General features: G+C 53.7%; 1 protein-coding gene across 1 annotated transcript in view; it reads left to right on the forward strand.

The window, feature by feature from the left end:
• AHRR (aryl hydrocarbon receptor repressor) overlaps positions 1-17,659 on the forward strand; it is a 95,809-nt gene that overhangs the window by 38,615 nt on the left and 39,535 nt on the right. Inside the window, exon 4 of the mRNA XM_066253595.1 lies at positions 11,662-11,768. Within this exon, the coding sequence (XP_066109692.1) occupies positions 11,662-11,768 (107 nt within the window). The remainder of the gene's footprint in view (positions 1-11,661; positions 11,769-17,659) is intronic.

The following is a 17,659-nucleotide window of genomic DNA, read 5'->3' on the forward strand; positions in this document are numbered from 1 at the left end:
CAGTTGGTGATCATTGTAGTAACAGTTCAGGCAGGAACTATCAACAATGCTAAAATTAGTGTATCAAAGTGGAGTGAGAAGTGGGATTTTTGTGGTCTTGAACTATCTCCCAATAAAATACATATTAATTACAAAAGGAAAAAACTTAAATGGGGAAACCCAACACACACTATCTTAAGTGATCAAATTTGACGCCATCAATAGTGAAATAAGCTGACATTGTGCATGAGAATAGTGCATGGGCACTTCTATCCTATTCTGGCTGAGGACGAATAACCTTGGTCTGATCAAGAGGAAAGACCCAGCCAACCCAAACAGAGGGGCAGTCTGAAAACTAACTTGCTATAATGTTTAAAATCAAGGTCATGAAAGTCAAGGATGGACCAAGGAGCGCTATAGATGGATGGGAATAGAATGGTGGGACAGTGGAACCGGACCCCAGGCTAAAAAGATGTTAGTGGGACAGTAGGCAAAACTTGAGTGGAGTCTTTGGGCAAAAGATGTTAGGGGTGTTTTGTACTATACTTTCTTTTTTAAATTTTTATTTATTGATTTTAGAGGAAGAGAGAGAGAGACATCAATTTGTTGTTCCACTTATTTATGCATTCATTGGTTGATTCTTGTATGTGCCCTGAGCAGGGGTCAAACCTGCAACCTTGGCATCTCAGGAAAATGCTCTAACCACCTGAGATGTAGGGTGATTTGCACTATTTTTATAACTTGCCTGTAAGTCCAAAACATAACATGGCTCAAACATAAACAAACAGAAGAAGGAACAAAGAAAACTGCACCACCAAGAATTTGCTCTGAGGTGTGAATGGTGGGGCCCCTGGAGGGACCATGGGGAGAGCGAGTCTCTTGCAGAGGGGAGGATGGCGATGGCAAGTGTGTGGGGCAGCTGTGTCCAGGGAACATGGTGTGCTTGCAGGTGTTTGTGAGGCAAGTCACGTGTGGACCTTTTTGGAGCACTTGGCATTTTCGGGCACCCAGTCCTTCTGTAAAGTGAAATATGAGAATAGCCAGCACTCTCCTCACAGCCCCCAATGCCACCAACCATTTCATAAATGTGGTCTGAGCAGAGGTGGCTGGTCAGGCAAGAGCAGGGGAGTGGGTGGCTGTGGCTGTGAGAACTGGCCTGTAGCCCTGGTAGGAAGGGGTGCCATGGAGCATGAGGATGGGTCCTGCACCTCAGATGGGGTGCTCTCCTGACAACCCTGCCACCTGGGGCGAGGCCATGGAGCCATCCCCGGTGCCAACTTTGCTTGGACCATTTGAGCCATGGCTGCAGGAGTAGAAGAAAGATAGAGAGAGAGAGAAGGGGTAGGGAGAAGATAGAGAAGCAAATGGTTGCTTGTCCTGTGTGCCCTGACCAGGAATCGAATCTGGGACATCCACACACCGGGCCGAGACTCTACCTTTGAGCCAACTGGCCAGGGCCCACTTGCAGTTCTCTGATAGCCATGCCCCTGCCAGTCCCTCAGCTCCTCCAGGTCTTTTCATCAATTCAGTCTGTATCTATTAATGGTGAATTTTGTGTGACCCATAGGAACCCAGAACCTGAAGTGATATGTGATTGATTTGTGAGGAAATTGAAGGTGATGATGACTGACTTCAAGTCAGACTTATTTGCAAATCTGGGTAACTGGAGGATATATAGTAAACTAGAGTTTACTATGTAAACTTACTATCAATTTATTATAAATTCATGACCCATGCAAGAATCAGATGCTCTCTAGGACAGCTGAGCTGGGCACGCTTCTAAAGTCCAGGACCCTGGCCCCTAGGTGAGCTGCTCTAGGACAGCTGTCAGCTGGAATGGCTGCTGAGGACACTGTGTGGGGCTGACCCTCTGAGGCTCTGTCCTGCCCAGACTCCTGCCAGGGTTGTCTGACTGTCGCTGTCTGAGGTACTGGGTCCTTCATGGTGGCTCATGTGTCTTGTCTTCACACCTGCACACTGTGCAGGTACTAATTGAATAAATACTTGAATTAAATTTTTTTTTTTTTTGCAAAACATTTCTTGAACCCTTGGATTGATGCTGGTGCACTTTCCTTCCACTGTACGGAAACTTGACAAAAGCACCCAAATAGTTGGCTTCTTTCAGGTGTTTTATACCATGAACAGAATATGAACCTGCAGTGCATATAAATAATATTCCTTTTTCTTTTTCTTTTTCCAAGAGCTATTCTTGGCTGCATGGGGATTACAGGCAGGGTGCATCGGTGCAGCAGGACTTGTGACCAAGTTTCCACAGAGTCCCATGTGGGCTCTGGGGAGGAGTGACCTCAGAAAGTGGTTAGAAATTCATCCTCCTGACCAGAGAAGCTGGCCTTGCAGCCACTGCCCCCCCCGCCCCGTCATCACTGGCTCTGAGGAAATGCCCATTTGTGGTTCTTTGAGCCAAATTGCAGAATGAAATGTCTAAAGCTTACCTGGTGTATTTTAGAAAATATGAAAGTTCTTTCTGTAGAAAATTAGCAACTTGATGCACATACATCGTGGAATGTGCTCTCATTTTCTAACTATGTGAAATGCACATGTTTATTTATACTCCTGATGAGTTTTCTTGTCCAAGGGAGCTCTGAGTGGCAGTTGTAATCCCTTCTCCCGCAAGCTGTAAGGAGGTGGACAAGCAAATGGAAGGACACACACCCACAGCAGATCCCACAGCTGGGACCCTCTCTTCCCATGTGTGTGTTAAAACACGTCTGCACCATGTGGAAAGCATCCTCGCAAAGGACTCATTTATTCCCATTCATTGTCTCAACCCAAAATAGGACACACACACACACATACACACACACAGTGTTCACACACAAACACACCGAGGGCATTCACACATATAGCATTCACATACATAGAACATTCATACACACAGATTTCTCATACACAGTGTTCACTCATACAGAGCACTCACACACAATGTTCACACACACCTTTTATACACATGCACAGAACATTTACACAAACAGTAGTCACCCAGGGTTCACACACACAGCATTCTCACACCACAGAGTTCTCACACACTCACAGCATTCTCACACACACAGAGTTCTCTCTCACACACAGTGCTCACACGCTCACAGCATTCTCACACACACAGTGCTCACACGCTCACAGCATTCTCTCACACACGGAGTGCTCACACGCTCACACAGAGAGCATTAACACAAGACCTGCTGGTTACTTCCCCTCTTGCTGTCCCTTCCGACCTGGTTTTTTACATGGTGGGCCCACCTGGTGTGTGGCTAGCCCTCACAGGAGGGGCTCTGCCTGGGCAAGGTGGAACTGCCGGACAGTGGGGGCAGTGGGGGCAGTGGGGACAGAGGGGATGTGGTCAGGGACAGGGAGACCAGCAGGCTGGCCCCTCACCCTGCCCCTTTGCACTCCCCCTGGGGGTCTCCTCCAGGCCAGGCTGCAGCTGGGGAAAATGAGGCATGGAGAGAAGAGGGGCCACCATTCCCCCCCCCCAGGAACTCCTCATTCATCTGCAAACTTGGGCACATTGCTGAGCGTGTAGGCAAAGTGCACTGTGGGCAACACCCTCTGATAAAGGCCGGTGAGGTCCCCACAGATCCACAGAGGGAACTCTTGGGTAGAGGACGGAGAGCAGTGAGAGACCCACCCTCCCCTGGATGGGGCCAGCACATCTTCATGTCCTCACTGCAGGGAAAGGAGGCAGCTCCCGCAGACCCACAGGTGGCAGGCAGCCTGGGCAGCACTCTGCTCCCTCTCGCCTGGTGCCACAAGTTCTGGGAGGGCTGGGGGCTCTACTGGACCCTCCCCATCCTGGCCCTTCCCCAGACACTCGCCCTGGCTGGTGTTCCACACGTGCTGGACTCGCCTGCTCTGCAAGGCTGAAGTGTGTGTGTTCCTCGCTTATTATAGACGTGTGCGCAAGGCAGGCTGTCCAAAGCCACCCTGGTCCTTTCCCTATGGCGGGGCGCACTCTATCTCTTTCATGCGGTTTGAGTTTAAGGCTGCTTTTGCACATTTCCTGTCACCCATCTGGGTGCTCCCGACTTATTTGTGGGGACTCCACCTCCTTGAGGTGGTTCGGTGAGAGCTGTACCTGTCCAGGTCTCCAGCAAAGAGAACCTTTGGGTGGCATCCAGTGCTTCTGCTCACCCTCTCCGTGCAGAGCTGGGCAGGTGTGGACACTGATCACTGTAATCCTGCCGGCTGCTGAGAATGATGCTGAGGATCAGTTGTCTGCACCCAGGTGCACGCAGCACCATCTGTGCAGAGGGTAACGGAGGCCAGCAGCTTTCTCGACAAATGCAGTTTGTAGCCATCAAGAAACACTAAATACAGATACACTTCATGTTCCTCTTCCTAGGCAAAGCAAGGAGTTTGTCTTTTAGTTCTGGAAAAGTAAAGGGAAGAAGACTGAATTTTGGAGAACTGTGAAGTGGGGGTCCATTATTATGATGTCAGTGCAGCTGGGTGTGTGGACAGTCAGGATGGGGACCAGAGAGCAGAGGCGGAGCAGCCCCTCCTTGCAAGTCCATACCCTCCCTCCTCCTGCACTCCTGGTGGACAAGACCTGCCCTCTCTCCCTGGCCAGGAGCTCCTCCCTTCTCTCCCTGCACCTGCCTCTCTTCCACCCTCTCCCTCCCTTGAAGTATCTGCCCTCCTCCCTTTCCTGGAGCACCTGCCCTCCCTCCCTCCCCTGGGGCACCTACCCCCTCTGCCTCCCCTGGAGCACCCGCCCTCCCTCCCTCCCTTGGAGCACCTGCCCTCTCTCCCTCCCCTGGAGCACCTGCCCTCCCTCCCTCCCCTGGAGCACATGCTCTCCCTCCCTCCCTTGGAGCACCCGCCCTCTCTCCCTCCCCTGGAGCACATGCTCTCCCTCCCTCCCCTGGAGCACCCGCCCTCCCTCCCTCCCTTGGAGCACCCACCCCCTCTGCCTCCCCTGGAGCACCCGCCCTCTCTCCCTCCCCTGGAGCACCTGCCCTCCCTCCCTCCCTTGGAGCACCTGCCCTCTCTCCCTCCCCTGGAGCACCTGCCCTCCCTCCCTCCCTTGGAGCACCCGCCCTCTCTCCCTCCCCTGGAGCACATGCTCTCCCTCCCTCCCCTGGAGCACCCGCCCTCCCTCCCTCCCTTGGAGCACCCACCCCCTCTGCCTCCCCTGGAGCACCCGCCCTCTCTCCCTCCCCTGGAGCACCTGCCCTCCCTCCCTCCCCTGGAGCACATGCTCTCCCTCCCTCCCTTGGAGCACCCGCCCTCTCTCCCTCCCCTGGAGCACATGCTCTCCCTCCCTCCCCTGGAGCACCTGCCCTCCCTCCCTCCCCTGGAGCACATGCTCTCCCTCCCTCCCCTGGAGCACCCGCCCTCTCTCCCTCCCCTGGAGCACATGCTCTCTTTCCCTCCCCTGGAGCACCTGCCCTCTCTCCCTCCCCTGGAGCACATGCTCTCTCTCCCTCCCTTGGAGCACCCGCCCTCTCTCCCTCCCCTGGAGCACATGCTCTCCCTCCCTCCCCTGGAGCACCCGCCCTCCCTCCCTCCCTTGGAGCACCCACCCCCTCTGCCTCCCCTGGAGCACCCCGCCCTCTCTCCCTCCCCTGGAGCACCTGCCCTCCCTCCCTCCCCTGGAGCACATGCTCTCCCTCCCTCCCTTGGAGCACCCGCCCTCTCTCCCTCCCCTGGAGCACATGCTCTCCCTCCCTCCCCTGGAGCACCCGCCCTCCCTCCCTCCCCTGGAGCACATGCTCTCCCTCCCTCCCCTGGAGCACCCGCCCTCTCTCCCTCCCCTGGAGCACATGCTCTCTTTCCCTCCCCTGGAGCACCTGCCCTCTCTCCCTCCCCTGGAGCACATGCTCTCTCTCCCTCCCCTGGAGCACCTGCCCTCTCTCCCTCCCCTGGAGCACATGCTCTCTCTCCCTCCCCTGGAGCACCCGCCCTCCCTCCCTCCCCTGGAGCACATGCTCTCCCTCCCTCTCTTGGAGTACCTGCCCTCCCTCCTTCCCCTGGAGCACATGCTCTCCCTCCCTTCCCTGGAGCACCCGCCCTCTCTCCCTCCCCTGGAGCACCCATCCTCCCTCCTTCCCCTGGAGCACATGCTCTCCCTCCCTTCCCTGGAGCACCCGCCCTCTCTCCCTCCCCTGGAGCACCCATCCTCCCTCCCTCCCCTGGAGCACATGCTCTCCCTCCCTCCCCTGGAGCACCCGCCCTCTCTCCCTCCCCTGGAGCACCCGCCCTCCCTCCCTCCCCTGGAGCACCCATCCTCCTTCCCTCCCCTGGAGCACCCATCCTCCCTCCCTCCCCTGGAGCACATGCTCTCCCTCCCTCTCTTGGAGTACCTGCCCTCTCTCCCTCCCCTGGGGCACCCATCCTCCCTCCTTCCCCTGGAGCACATGCTCTCCCTCCCTTCCCTGGAGCACCCGCCCTCTCTCCCTCCCCTGGAGCACCCATCCTCCCTCCTTCCCCTGGAGCACATGCTCTCCCTCCCTTCCCTGGAGCACCCGCCCTCTCTCCCTCCCCTGGAGCACCCATCCTCCCTCCTTCCCCTGGAGCACATGCTCTCCCTCCCTCCCTGGAGCACCTGCCATCTCTCCCTCCCCTGGAGAACCCGCCCTCCCTCCCTCCCCTGGAGTACCCGCCCTCCCTTCCTCCTCTGGAGCACCCATCCATTTACTCTCCCTTCCAGGCCCTGGTCATTTATTCCTTTTGGTCTGGTTGCACTGCACTGCGTGGGATTCACAGACATCCCCGGTGTCTCTTGACTTGATGACGAAATAGTGCTAGGTTAACTGGGCATGTGTTCTGTTCAGAACAGGAGCTGGTCTGTGGACATGGACCTGTCTACTCTAGGAACTGCAGCTGGTCAGAGTCGGGTTTTCAGTCAAGCCTCCGTAGGAGCTCTGGCTCTCTACCACCCTGGGTGACAGGAGTCCTTTAGACCAACAGACAGCCCCATGGATTCCACATGCAGTGCACCCCATGTCCTGGGCTCATCTGTCCTGGACCCACCTATCTGGAATCCACCTGACACGGGCTCATTTGTTCTGGAACCACCTGTCTGTCTACCAGGGAGTTGGATTCACCGGAGCTAAGAGCAAAGTGGCTGCCACCTTCTGGAAGTCACAGCAGTGTTCTGAGGCAGAGATTGGGGAGTCTCCTGACTTCCACCAGAAGCCCTTGGCACCTCTCATTGGCTAGACTCAGGCACATGACCCCTAAGCTGCTCCTGGGTCCCGTGGCACATGGTTCAGCTCAGGATCACATCTTGCCTTGAGTCTCCTTGTGAAAAGGAAATAGAGGTCTCTTAGCAAGCAAGTGGGGGTACTGGATTGGGACTGGCAAGGTGCAGTCAACCCCAGTCTGAGCCTCAAAGGGAAGCCCTACCCCACCCTGGAGCCCTACATGGCTGTATACTCTGTGTGCATAGCATTTTCACAGGGACGTCCACTGTGCTCATGATAATGCTTCAAATTCTCTCTATTCCAAATGAAACTTCAGGGATGCAGGAAGTCAATGAAATGAGAGAAAGCCTGGTCCAGTTAATTCTGCAGCCAGTCGGGGGATGTTGTGGATGGGGCAGTGAGAAGCTCAGTGTGGCTACAGTTCTAAGTTGTGGAGACTCAGTAGGGTAGGACATAGTGGGGTCAGACTTCTGTTAGGGTTCAAGCAGCTGCGTGAGTGCCTCCTCATTTCTGGAAGTGAACAGCCCTGGCCCTGCCACCTGTCCCTGAGCTCTAACAGACAGGAAGTTGAATGTCCCAGGCTCTGCCTGGGTGAGATCGGCTTCCGTAGGGACCCCCACCTCTCACAACCCCTCAGAAGCCAGGCACTGGACACTTGGACACAGATGGGCCTCTCAGTCATTGCTTGGTCCCACAGGGAGGTCCTTGCACCCTGAGTCTTGGGGTACTTCTTGTCCCAGGAACATTGCTTCCTTGTTACCTCCTGGATAAGCTGGGCCTTTGGGAGGGGGGTGCACAGCGACTCTTTCTACACTTTCACCAATTTCCTGAAAAGACACCCACACTTGCTCCCTGATAGCCTTTCTCCTTGACCCATCACCTCGGGCAGTCAGGCATAGATGGAAGGGGACCTGGAACCTTGATGGTGGGCTTGCCCTCCTCACAGCAGTCAGAGACTGAGTTAGGAGAGGCTGGGACTCCCCCCACAGGGTGTGCCCAACAGTGGGGTGAGGTCTGTCTGCTGGCACTTCTGTCCACAGTCCTACCTCCACCTCTGCTCAGCTACCCTCTCAGGGGGTGGGTTCCCCCTCCTTCCAGGTCAGAACCTCAGGTCTGAGTCCCAGGGAGAGAGTGACTCGGGAGAGAACCCCGGGGACAGAACCCTGGGGACAGACCTCAGGTCTGAGTCCCAGGGAGAGAGTGACTCGGGAGAGAACCCCGGGGACAGAATAGCAGCCCCAGGGTGACCAGTCAATGCTGAGGCCAGGAGCTGCTGGAAGGGGACCTGAGGAGCCTGCAGGGGTGGTCCCTGCTGTGTCATCACCTCCACCCACTGCTAACAGTGATGGCCTGACCCACAGCCCTTGGGCCCCACTGGAACCTCCCATTGGAGTTTGCTGTCCCATTTCAACATCCTGAGCACCCCTGAAGAGGGGCGCTTTGAAGTGAGGGGGCAGGCCCTGCCAGCACAGGGATTTCGGGAAAGCTGCCCCCCTCCAACCCTGTGAATCGCATTTGGTTTCTTTCATTCTTGCAGCAGGCCTGGGGGTGGGGGGTGGCGGCCCTGCTCGCACGCGAGGCCCTGGCCAGGGTCCAGGCGGCTGTCACTGCGTGCTAAGGCCCCATCGCGTGACAGGACCCTAGGAGGCCGCTGGGTGTGGCCCGGAATGCGGCTGCGGAGGAGGGAAGTGGGGGGTGCCCGCGGCGCAGGGGGCCCCCCCGCGATGTTGGGGGGGCTGTGTCCGGGTGCAGAGTTGTGTGGAGGGAAGTGGGGGATGCCTGCGGTGCGGGAGGGGGCTGTGGGGGGAAAGGGGCACGCGATACTGGGGGTATGGTATCCGGGTGCAGAGCTGTTGGGGGGAACTTGATGCGGGAGGGGGGCGGTGTCCAGGTGCGGAGAGGTTCAGGGGATGCGGAGGTGTGGCGCCCCCCACCCCAGCACTTTTGGCCCCCAGCGTGGGCCGCAGCCCCTGAGTATCTGGGAGTAAACTCTGTACATTGCAGTGCGGAGGCGGGGTCCCAGCGGGGATGAAGGGGTCAGCATCCGCATCCGCAGTGATGTCACCGCCTGGGATCCCCCCCCCCCCCCAGCTGTAGGAGTCACTATTTCCCACCACGTGGTCTGCAGGGGCTGGAGAGTAGGAAGGCAGAGACAGTCCAGCCCTAAACCTCCCCTTCCCCTCAGTTTAAGGGATATATTGGGGAGGGCTGTCCCAGGGAGCTGACCAGAGCTGGGGTAGGGGTGGGAGTGACCCTTGCAGTGCAGTTTGCTGAACGGTAGGTCTTGGTGGTCTGCGTCTGTTGCAGGCGACCTGGGTGCACTGAGGTGGGATTTCTTCCTCCCCAGCACCACTCCAGGCCTTTACTGAGCCCCGAATCCTTCTGGGCACTGTGGGCTCCGCCCCCACGCCACCGGTCCAGCCCCAAGCGCTAAAGTAGTAGGACTGACTGGGCCAGAGGCCTGGCCAGAGGGCCTGCCTGGAGGGGAAGGGGGAGGGGAGAGGGAAAGGGGTGAAGGGGTAAACGGGTAGTAGTGGAGGGGAAGAGGGTGGAGAGGGGTGGTGGAGGGGAGACCTCTTCCTCTCATTCCCGCACCTGCTTTTCCTTGGTCTCAGCATCTGAGAACACAGACTGGGAGGCTCTCTGATGGAAGCTCACCTCAGCCTCTGGAGTGTCTGAGACCAGGCGGTCCCTTCAGGGGAGGGGCTGGTCCTGGATTTGTCTTCTGGGAGCAGAGCTGTAGGAGTTTAGGGTATTCAGAGCTCTCAGACTTCTGAGCTCCAGTGTATTAAGGATAATCTCCTTTACTGTTTCAGAGCTCAGTGTGTCTGCCTTGAAAACCAGTAGTCGCGTGTTGGCAGTTGGGAGGCTTGGTTGCTGTGAGGTTTCCACTTAGAGAGGATGGCTGGCAGCACAGACAGCCTCTGCTTATTTGTCAGGGACCACTCCCATCTACCCACCCAGGTACTACTGTTTATATGTCTCCAGGAATACACCTGTCTTCTGGGCAGGATTGAGTTCCTTCCTTGTTACATTCAGGGCAGTGACCAGAGGTTCAGTGCGTATTAGCTGTGGGAGAGGAGGGTGACGGCCCGAAGACTTCTGAGAGAGGGAGGGATGGAGAGGCCAGTGGAGACCAAAGACCACAGCGTGGCCAAGATGTGGCCACTGTCTGTGTGTGGGGCTCTCCGAAGGGCCTCCTCCGTGCATTGAGCTCTCTGCCCTGAGGACACTGTGCTGGCCAGCACCAGAGGGCTTAAATGAAGGGACCAGTGTGGCCTCTGTGGGGTGGGGGCACTGCTGGCCCAGGGGTGTGGCCTGGTATGTGTCCACTCTGTGGGGAGGAGGGTCAGACACAGTGTCCACGCTGGAGCGCACTTTCGGCCCTACGGTGCTGTGGGGCTGGGGGCCTGGGACCCCTGAGAGCAGTGGTACCCATCTCTCACTGTCAGGGGTGAGGGGTGTCTGTGTTGGTGGGGGGCAGGCACTGTGTCTGTGCAGATCTCAGTGGGGTGGTGAAGGCAGAACCTTGTGGTTTCCCTCACGATCAGAGGATGAAGCTGCCTGAGTAAGACAAGCATCACAGAGCAGCACATCCTGGGACAACCTACTGGTTTTGAAAGAGAGAATGCTGGAGATTTAAGTGCCCGTGCTTATAGTTTATCCCCAGAGCAGAGCAAGTGCTCGGGCTCCACCTGCCAGACAGCCCAGCCCTCAGCTGCACTGACATCATCTGTAGCTTCAGCTTGCAAATCCCAGAAATGAGGGGAAGCTGTGAGGCACTTCCCCACCTTCCCGCATGGAGGCAAGGCCCTGATCCCCGGACTGGCTCCCCCTACTTGCCTGTCTTCTGTGGCCCTGGGGGTCCTGCCATAACTCCTGAGTGCCAATTAGGATGTTGAGCATGGAGTTGAGGGTCCCTAACCAGCTCCAGGGAGCTGGGATGTGGAGATGTCTGTCTGTCTGTCTGAGCTCTTCCCCCAAAGTGGAGACAAAGCCAGAGGAGCGGGAATGTGGGGATGGGGGAGGCATAAGGGGGCTGCCAGCATCACAAGGGTGACAATGAGAGGGGAGGGCGGCTTCCTGGAGGCTGGGACAATACTTGCAGTGATGGAGGCCTGCAGGGTGTGGGCTGCTCCATACTGGGGGTCTCTGAAGCCAGTGGCACTCTGAGAAGTTTGCAGGAAGGGGCAGAGAATAGTTTCTGGGCAGCAGAGTGGGGTGAGGTCCTCAGGGTTAGGCCAAGCCTTGATGTCCTGATGTCCCAAATGTTAGCATGTTGCTCCCACCTAGCTGCCCTGGTCAGATGTCCTGGCTCTTGCCCTGCCCTGTTCTAGGGAGGCCAAGCTGCCTCAGTGCATCCTGGTGGCCACAGTTCAGTGTGGGACTGCAACTTTGTAGAGGGTGGCAGTGAAGAATGGTGGGGTGAAGAATAAAGAAATGTTAACCTAACAAAGGCTCACGACCAGGCCTGGGGCCTAGGAAGGGTGCTAATGTCCTCTGTTCCTCTCTGCAGCCGTGCAGGAGAAGTGCCCGTGGCCGCCAGCGGCCAGTGCCCCCTCACCGGGAGACAATGGTTCTTGTGGAGGGTCAGCCGTGCTGGAGGGAAGGCTGCTGCTGGAGGTGAGCCCCCTTCCCCCTTCAATCACACGCAAGGTCATGGTGTGCAGGTGTCTCCCTCAGGACTCTGACCCTGTGACTGTTTTCAATGAACTCATAGTTAAGGTTCTGAGAAGGGTCTGTGGATGGAGTCCCAGGACTTTCTGGGACCAGTGAGAAATTAGGGTCTCAGGTGCTCCGGGTGAGATGCTGGGCAGAGAGAACCAGCCGTGGCCGCACTTCAAATCTGAAAACCATTTGCATTCTGCATTCTCTGGTTTTACTTGTCCATGGGAGAGCCTAATAAAATATTAAGCAGGGTTTTTTGTTTTTTCAAATTAAGGACAGAGAATTGCACATTAAGCTTCCTGGGGTTAGGCAGATTGGCTGGCTGGTCCATTTATTGGTGTTGCATACTGGATGCTGAGGGCCAGGTTAGCCTTTTCACCTGAGCTGGACACCCCACCCTCTGTGAATCTGGGGTGTTTCCCCAGTCCTGTCATGTGCAGGACAGGGGAGTCGTGGTCAGTCTCTTAAGCAGATATAATCATGGGGAGCTTTCTGGGTTGTATCAAGTCACTGTTTCACAGTGAGGGTATCGTTGCCTCACCAGGGACCAAACACAAGGAGTGCGCCAGGGCCCTGGCTTGTCTTTTCTCAGGAGGGTTGAGAGGATGCAGCCATCCCTCCATGAGAGGGTGTGGGGGACACAGGGAGAGAAGCCTGTGGTAGGTGGCCCCATAACCAGCAGTCAAGCTTCCCCTGAAACCCCAAGGTGCTTCCCTGGGAGACGCTGGGCTCACATGGTCCCCAGAGCACCACCTCAGACCTGTATGTCTAGAGCAAAACTGGTTTCTCCGTCCCTAGCCCTATTTGGTGGGTGGTTCTGTCCCCCCAGCTGAAGGCTCCTTGACTCCTCTCCTTCCCACATTCGGTCCATCTGTCAGGCTGATGGGTTGAAGGGCGGAAATGGTGGACTACTGGTGCCATTTAAGCTGGGCCAAGTCCCCCCTTCTTTGAACGCTGGTAGCAGCTTTGCTCCAGGCAGTTCTGCTCCCCAGCCCGCTCTACAGCAACTAGAATGACAGGCAGACCCTGAAAGGAAACTGGTCCTTCACCCCCACCTGACGCCTATGCTGCTGGCATTGCCTCCATGATTCCTGCGGTTCGCTTGCTGTTCACTCTCTCCTCCCCAGTGGGGTGCCAGCCTTTCAAGGGAGGACAGATTGTCCCCAGGGTCGGCCCTGCCCCAGAGACACGTGGCTGACCTTGGCCAGCCCGGTGTGGCCTCATTGACCAGAGTGATGCTGGGCCACCTGGGGGCCTGGTGAGGCTGCATGTCTGACACGGACACACCGGGCGGCCCCACCCTCAGGCTCACTCAGCCCCTCCACTCTTCTCCTCTGACTCTTGCTGTTCAGTCCAACTTCCCTTGATGCTTTTCTGGGTCCTCTTGGCAGCTTCTCTGATCTGTCTCATAAGTTCTTAGACGTTCAGCTCTTTATCCTGTTTGGGCTGTCGTTGGGGTGGAATGACCTCTGATTATGTCAGGCCTCGAAATTGGTCATGGTCTGTGATCTTGATGTTTTTGCAGCCCCCTTGGGTGAGGACAGGGAACCCACATAGCACCTTTTCCATCTGACTCAGCCAAGCCCCTCAGAGATGGGCACCCTCTCCTTTTCTTCACTTTCAACTTATAGAAATTTCAAATGCTTAGAAAGAAGAGAGGATAGAATGATGGATGCCCAGGGACCTGTGGCCAGGCCTTGGTGGTGGTCAGCTTTGGCCAACTTGCTCCTTCTTGTCCCCCCAACCCTCTTCATCCGCCCCCCTCAGATCCCCACTCTGCCTTGTCTTATCAGACCCTTCTTTGCCCCAAGACTTCTTGGTCCCCTGATGTCCCCCCTTCACACTGTACCTTCTCATTGTATGTGCACTGTCCCCAGCCCTCTGCCTCCCCATCAGCCTGGTCGTGAGCTCCCTCATTTCCAAGGACCTGCATGGGTAGCCAAGTACGGTAGGACCCAGTAAGGGTGATGATGGATAGACTGAGAGACAGACAACATCTCAGTGAACTGAGTGGACCTGGAGAGCAGGAGAGGTTTGCAGCATAGGATCTGGGGGTGCTGGTGCCACCTGCCCCCATGTACTCGCCATGCCCAGCTCCCAGGGCCTCTGTGAACCCTCAACGACCCCTATGGTCCCCACAGGGACCCCACTAACCCGATGACCCCATACCCCCAAAGTTTCTGCCCTGCTGAAGGGTTTGTGTGTGCTATCATGAGGATCAATGAGCTTATAAATTATTTCCTTTTAAAAAAATAAACATGTGAGGAAGTACATTTTCGCTGTCTAGTTTGCTGGGTCGTGGGTGTTTGGGTGACTCCCGTTTCAGAGTGAATGCAGGTTTCATTTCAGTTTGTCTGACGCAGAATGTGGATCCAGCAGCAGTGTGGTTGGAGACGTCATGCTTTCAGTGGAGGAAATACTTCCATATTTCATCATTTATCAGAATGGATGAAATATACTCCATTTTTTAAAAAAAGAAAATTCTTAAAATTATTTTTCCTTAAAATTTCTTTTTGTTACTGATAGTAAAATTGGAGCTGGAAATATGGCAGTTTGAATTTTATTCTTGGCAAAGATAATTGGCATTACTTTTTCATTATTCATGCTAAAAGTTATGATGATAAAATCTTAATTATAAAATCTTTTAAAAACTTTTGTTCTGAGCTCTATCTATAGGAACAAAGTGCTCGATCTCCTGGTTGGAGCTCAGGGGACAGTCTCACACATGTTCACACCTGTACCCATCACTAACCCTCTTCCTGTTTCTCCGGTGGCTTTACAAAGGGCAGCACCCCAGGAGCTGTCTTGTGCTTCCCCCCACCATGTGGTTCTGCTCTGGATGACCGAGTGTTCCCTGGGGGCCTCCGGATGTGGATGGCATCATGACTAAGGCTGAAGCCCACGAACTGGTGACCATGCCTGACTCTTAGGTCCCCACAAGCTCCCTCAGAGCCTGGGAGAGAGGGCAAGGTGGAGCCCAGTCCCACTGTCTGCCACTGATTTTTGGAGTCCTGCTGCCCACCCAGAGTGTGTGGGTTTTTGAGGCTACCCTCTGAGCTGCCCCTTTTCCAAGGAATAGCCCCAAGGCCGAGGGGTCGGAGTCTGCTGCCCCTCTGTTCACGCACTGTCAGCTGTCCCGGTGCCCGTGGCCAGGGGTTCCTAGTCCGGTTGAAATAGTGTTCTCCCCTCTGCGTTTAGAGAACAAGATCCAGCAGCAGTTCTGGAAGCCTCTAGTGCTGCCTCTTGTTTATTGTTCTCTGTGGCCCACAGGAAGTTTCTGGAAGCTTCCTTTAGTTGCAGTCAGGGAGGTTATGTGTTGAGAATCCTTCACCTGGTGATTCTCAAACTTTGGGGTTAGAGACTCTTTATGAAGTTTAAAAATATTTCCAAACAGAGCAAAAGAAACAGATTAAGCAACAATAACAAGAAAATCCCGGCTTTTATTTCCAATCTTTAATCTCTTGAAAATAAACTAGAAAAAAGGAGAGGTTTATGGCAGGGCATCATTAATTCATAAAAAATTTAGAGCTGGCGCAGCCTTTGGAGTGCCTGTGGTCTAATGTCTGTTATTTTAAGATGAAGAAACCAAGATTTGCAGCTGTTAGGGGTTGGTCCAGGGTTCCTGCTGGGGCTGGGGCTGGACCCGTGTTTCTTTGTCTGAACTTAGTGGAGCTTGGGCCCAGGGGCTGCAAGCCCTTGGCTCCCCTGGGAAGCCAGGACAGACAGAGCTGCCATCTAGTGAGTGCCTTGGCACAGGAGCTGGGTATGGGTGACAGTGGAGGCCTAGGGCTGGGAAGTTGGTGGGGAGAAGAAGCCAGGAGTGTGTGTGGCAGAAGGGGGGATGTGGCAGAAGGGGGGATGTGGCAGGAGAGGAGATGAGGTGGAACACAGGGTCCTGGACACACGCACATTAGGTGTACAACTAGAGTGATGCTGTGAGCTTTGGGGATACTTCAGAGTGCCTGGATTTTTATTTTTACTTGTAAGGTGGGCAGCAAGGTCATTGTATTTAGTGTGGACATGGCAACATGTTCACAGAAATGTGAACTTGGGCCTGTGGTGGGGGGACCAGGATGATGTTATGACCACCTGAGCCTGGCTAGAGTTCAAGTGAATTGTGGCTGCACAGTACATTTTCTAACATTTTTATTCATTTATTTTTTTATTGAATGAATTGGGGTGACATTAGTTAATAATTAGTTTTAAGTGTACAACTCTATAATGCATCATATGTATATTGTATTGTGTGTTCACCATCCAAAGTTTAGTTTCCTTCTCTCACCATTTATCCCCGGTTTACCTTCTTCTGCCTCACCCTTCCCCCTTTACAGTAATCACTGTACTGTTCTCTGTGTCTGAGTTTTTATTTTTGACTTAATCCCCTCACCCATTTCACCCAGTTCCCTCACCCCCCACCCCTCTGACAGCTGTCATTCTACTCTCTATATCTAGGAGTCTGTTTCTATTTTATTTCTTTATTTTGTTCCTTAGATTCCACATGTGAGTGAGTCATATGGTATTTGTCTTTCTCTGACTGGCTTACTTAACCTAGCAAAGGGGTTGGGAACCTATGGCTCGCGAGCCAGATGTGGCTCTTTTGATGGCTGCATCTGGTTCACAGACAAATCTTTAATAGAAAAAATAATGTTAAAAATATAAAACATTCTCATGTATTACAATCCATTCATTTCCTACCACTCATGTTCATGGTTGCGAGTGGCTGGAGGCAATCACAGCTGTCCTCCAGGACAACACTAAATTTTAATTGGATAATGCATAATGTACACAGGTCATTGTATGGCTCTCATGGAATTACATTTTAAAATATGTGGTGTTCATGGCTCTCTCAGCCAAAAAGGTTCCCAACCCCTGACCTAGCACAATAACCTCTAGGTCTATCCATGCTATCTCTCGAAAGGTAAGGTTTCCTTCTTTTTTATGGCTGAGTAGTATTTCATTGTGTAACTGTACCACAGCTTTCTTATCCACTCATCTACTGACGGGCACCTGGGCTGCTTCCTAATCTTGGTTATCATAAATAGCACTGCAATGAGTGAGGTGCGCATATTCTTTTGAATTCAGTGTTTCAGGTTTCTTTGGATATATTCCCAGAAGTGGAATCACTGGGTCATAAGGCAGTTCCATTTTTCATTTTTTGGGGAAACTCCATACTGTTTTCCACAGTGACTACACCAGTCTGCATTCCCACCAGCAGTGCGTGAGGGTTCCCTTCCCCACATTCTTCCCAACACTTGTCATTGGTGGATTTATCGATGATAGCCATTTTGACAGTTGTAAAGTAAGATCTCATTGTGGATTTAATTTGCATGTCTCTAATGATTAGTGACATTAAAGCATCTTTTTATATATCTATTGGCCATCTGTTTGTCCTCTTCAGAGAAGTGTTTTATTCAGGTCCTTTGCCTATTTTTAAATTGGATGGCTTGCTTTTTTGGTGTTGAGTTTGAGTTCTTTATAAATTTTGGATATTAAGCTCTTATCAGATGTATCATTGGCGAACAGGCTCTACCATTCACTGGGTTGTCTTTTCATTTTGTTGTTGGTTTCCTTTGTTGTGCAAAAACTTTTTAGTTTGATCTAATCTCATTTCTTTACTTTTCCTTTTGTTTCCCTTATCCAAGGTGATATATCAGAAAAAAATATTGCTATCAGAAATGTCTGAAATTTTCCTATCTATATTTTCTTCTAGATTTTTATAGTTTTGAGTTTTACATTTAAATCTTTAATTCATTTTGAGTTTATTCTTGTGTATGGGGTAAGGAGTTGGTCTAATTTCCTTTTTTGTTGTTGTTGTTGCATGAATCTGCCCACTTTTTCCAACACTG

Source organism: Saccopteryx bilineata, chromosome 1, assembly GCF_036850765.1.
Source record: "Saccopteryx bilineata isolate mSacBil1 chromosome 1, mSacBil1_pri_phased_curated, whole genome shotgun sequence".
Lineage (NCBI taxonomy): Eukaryota > Metazoa > Chordata > Mammalia > Chiroptera > Emballonuridae > Saccopteryx > Saccopteryx bilineata.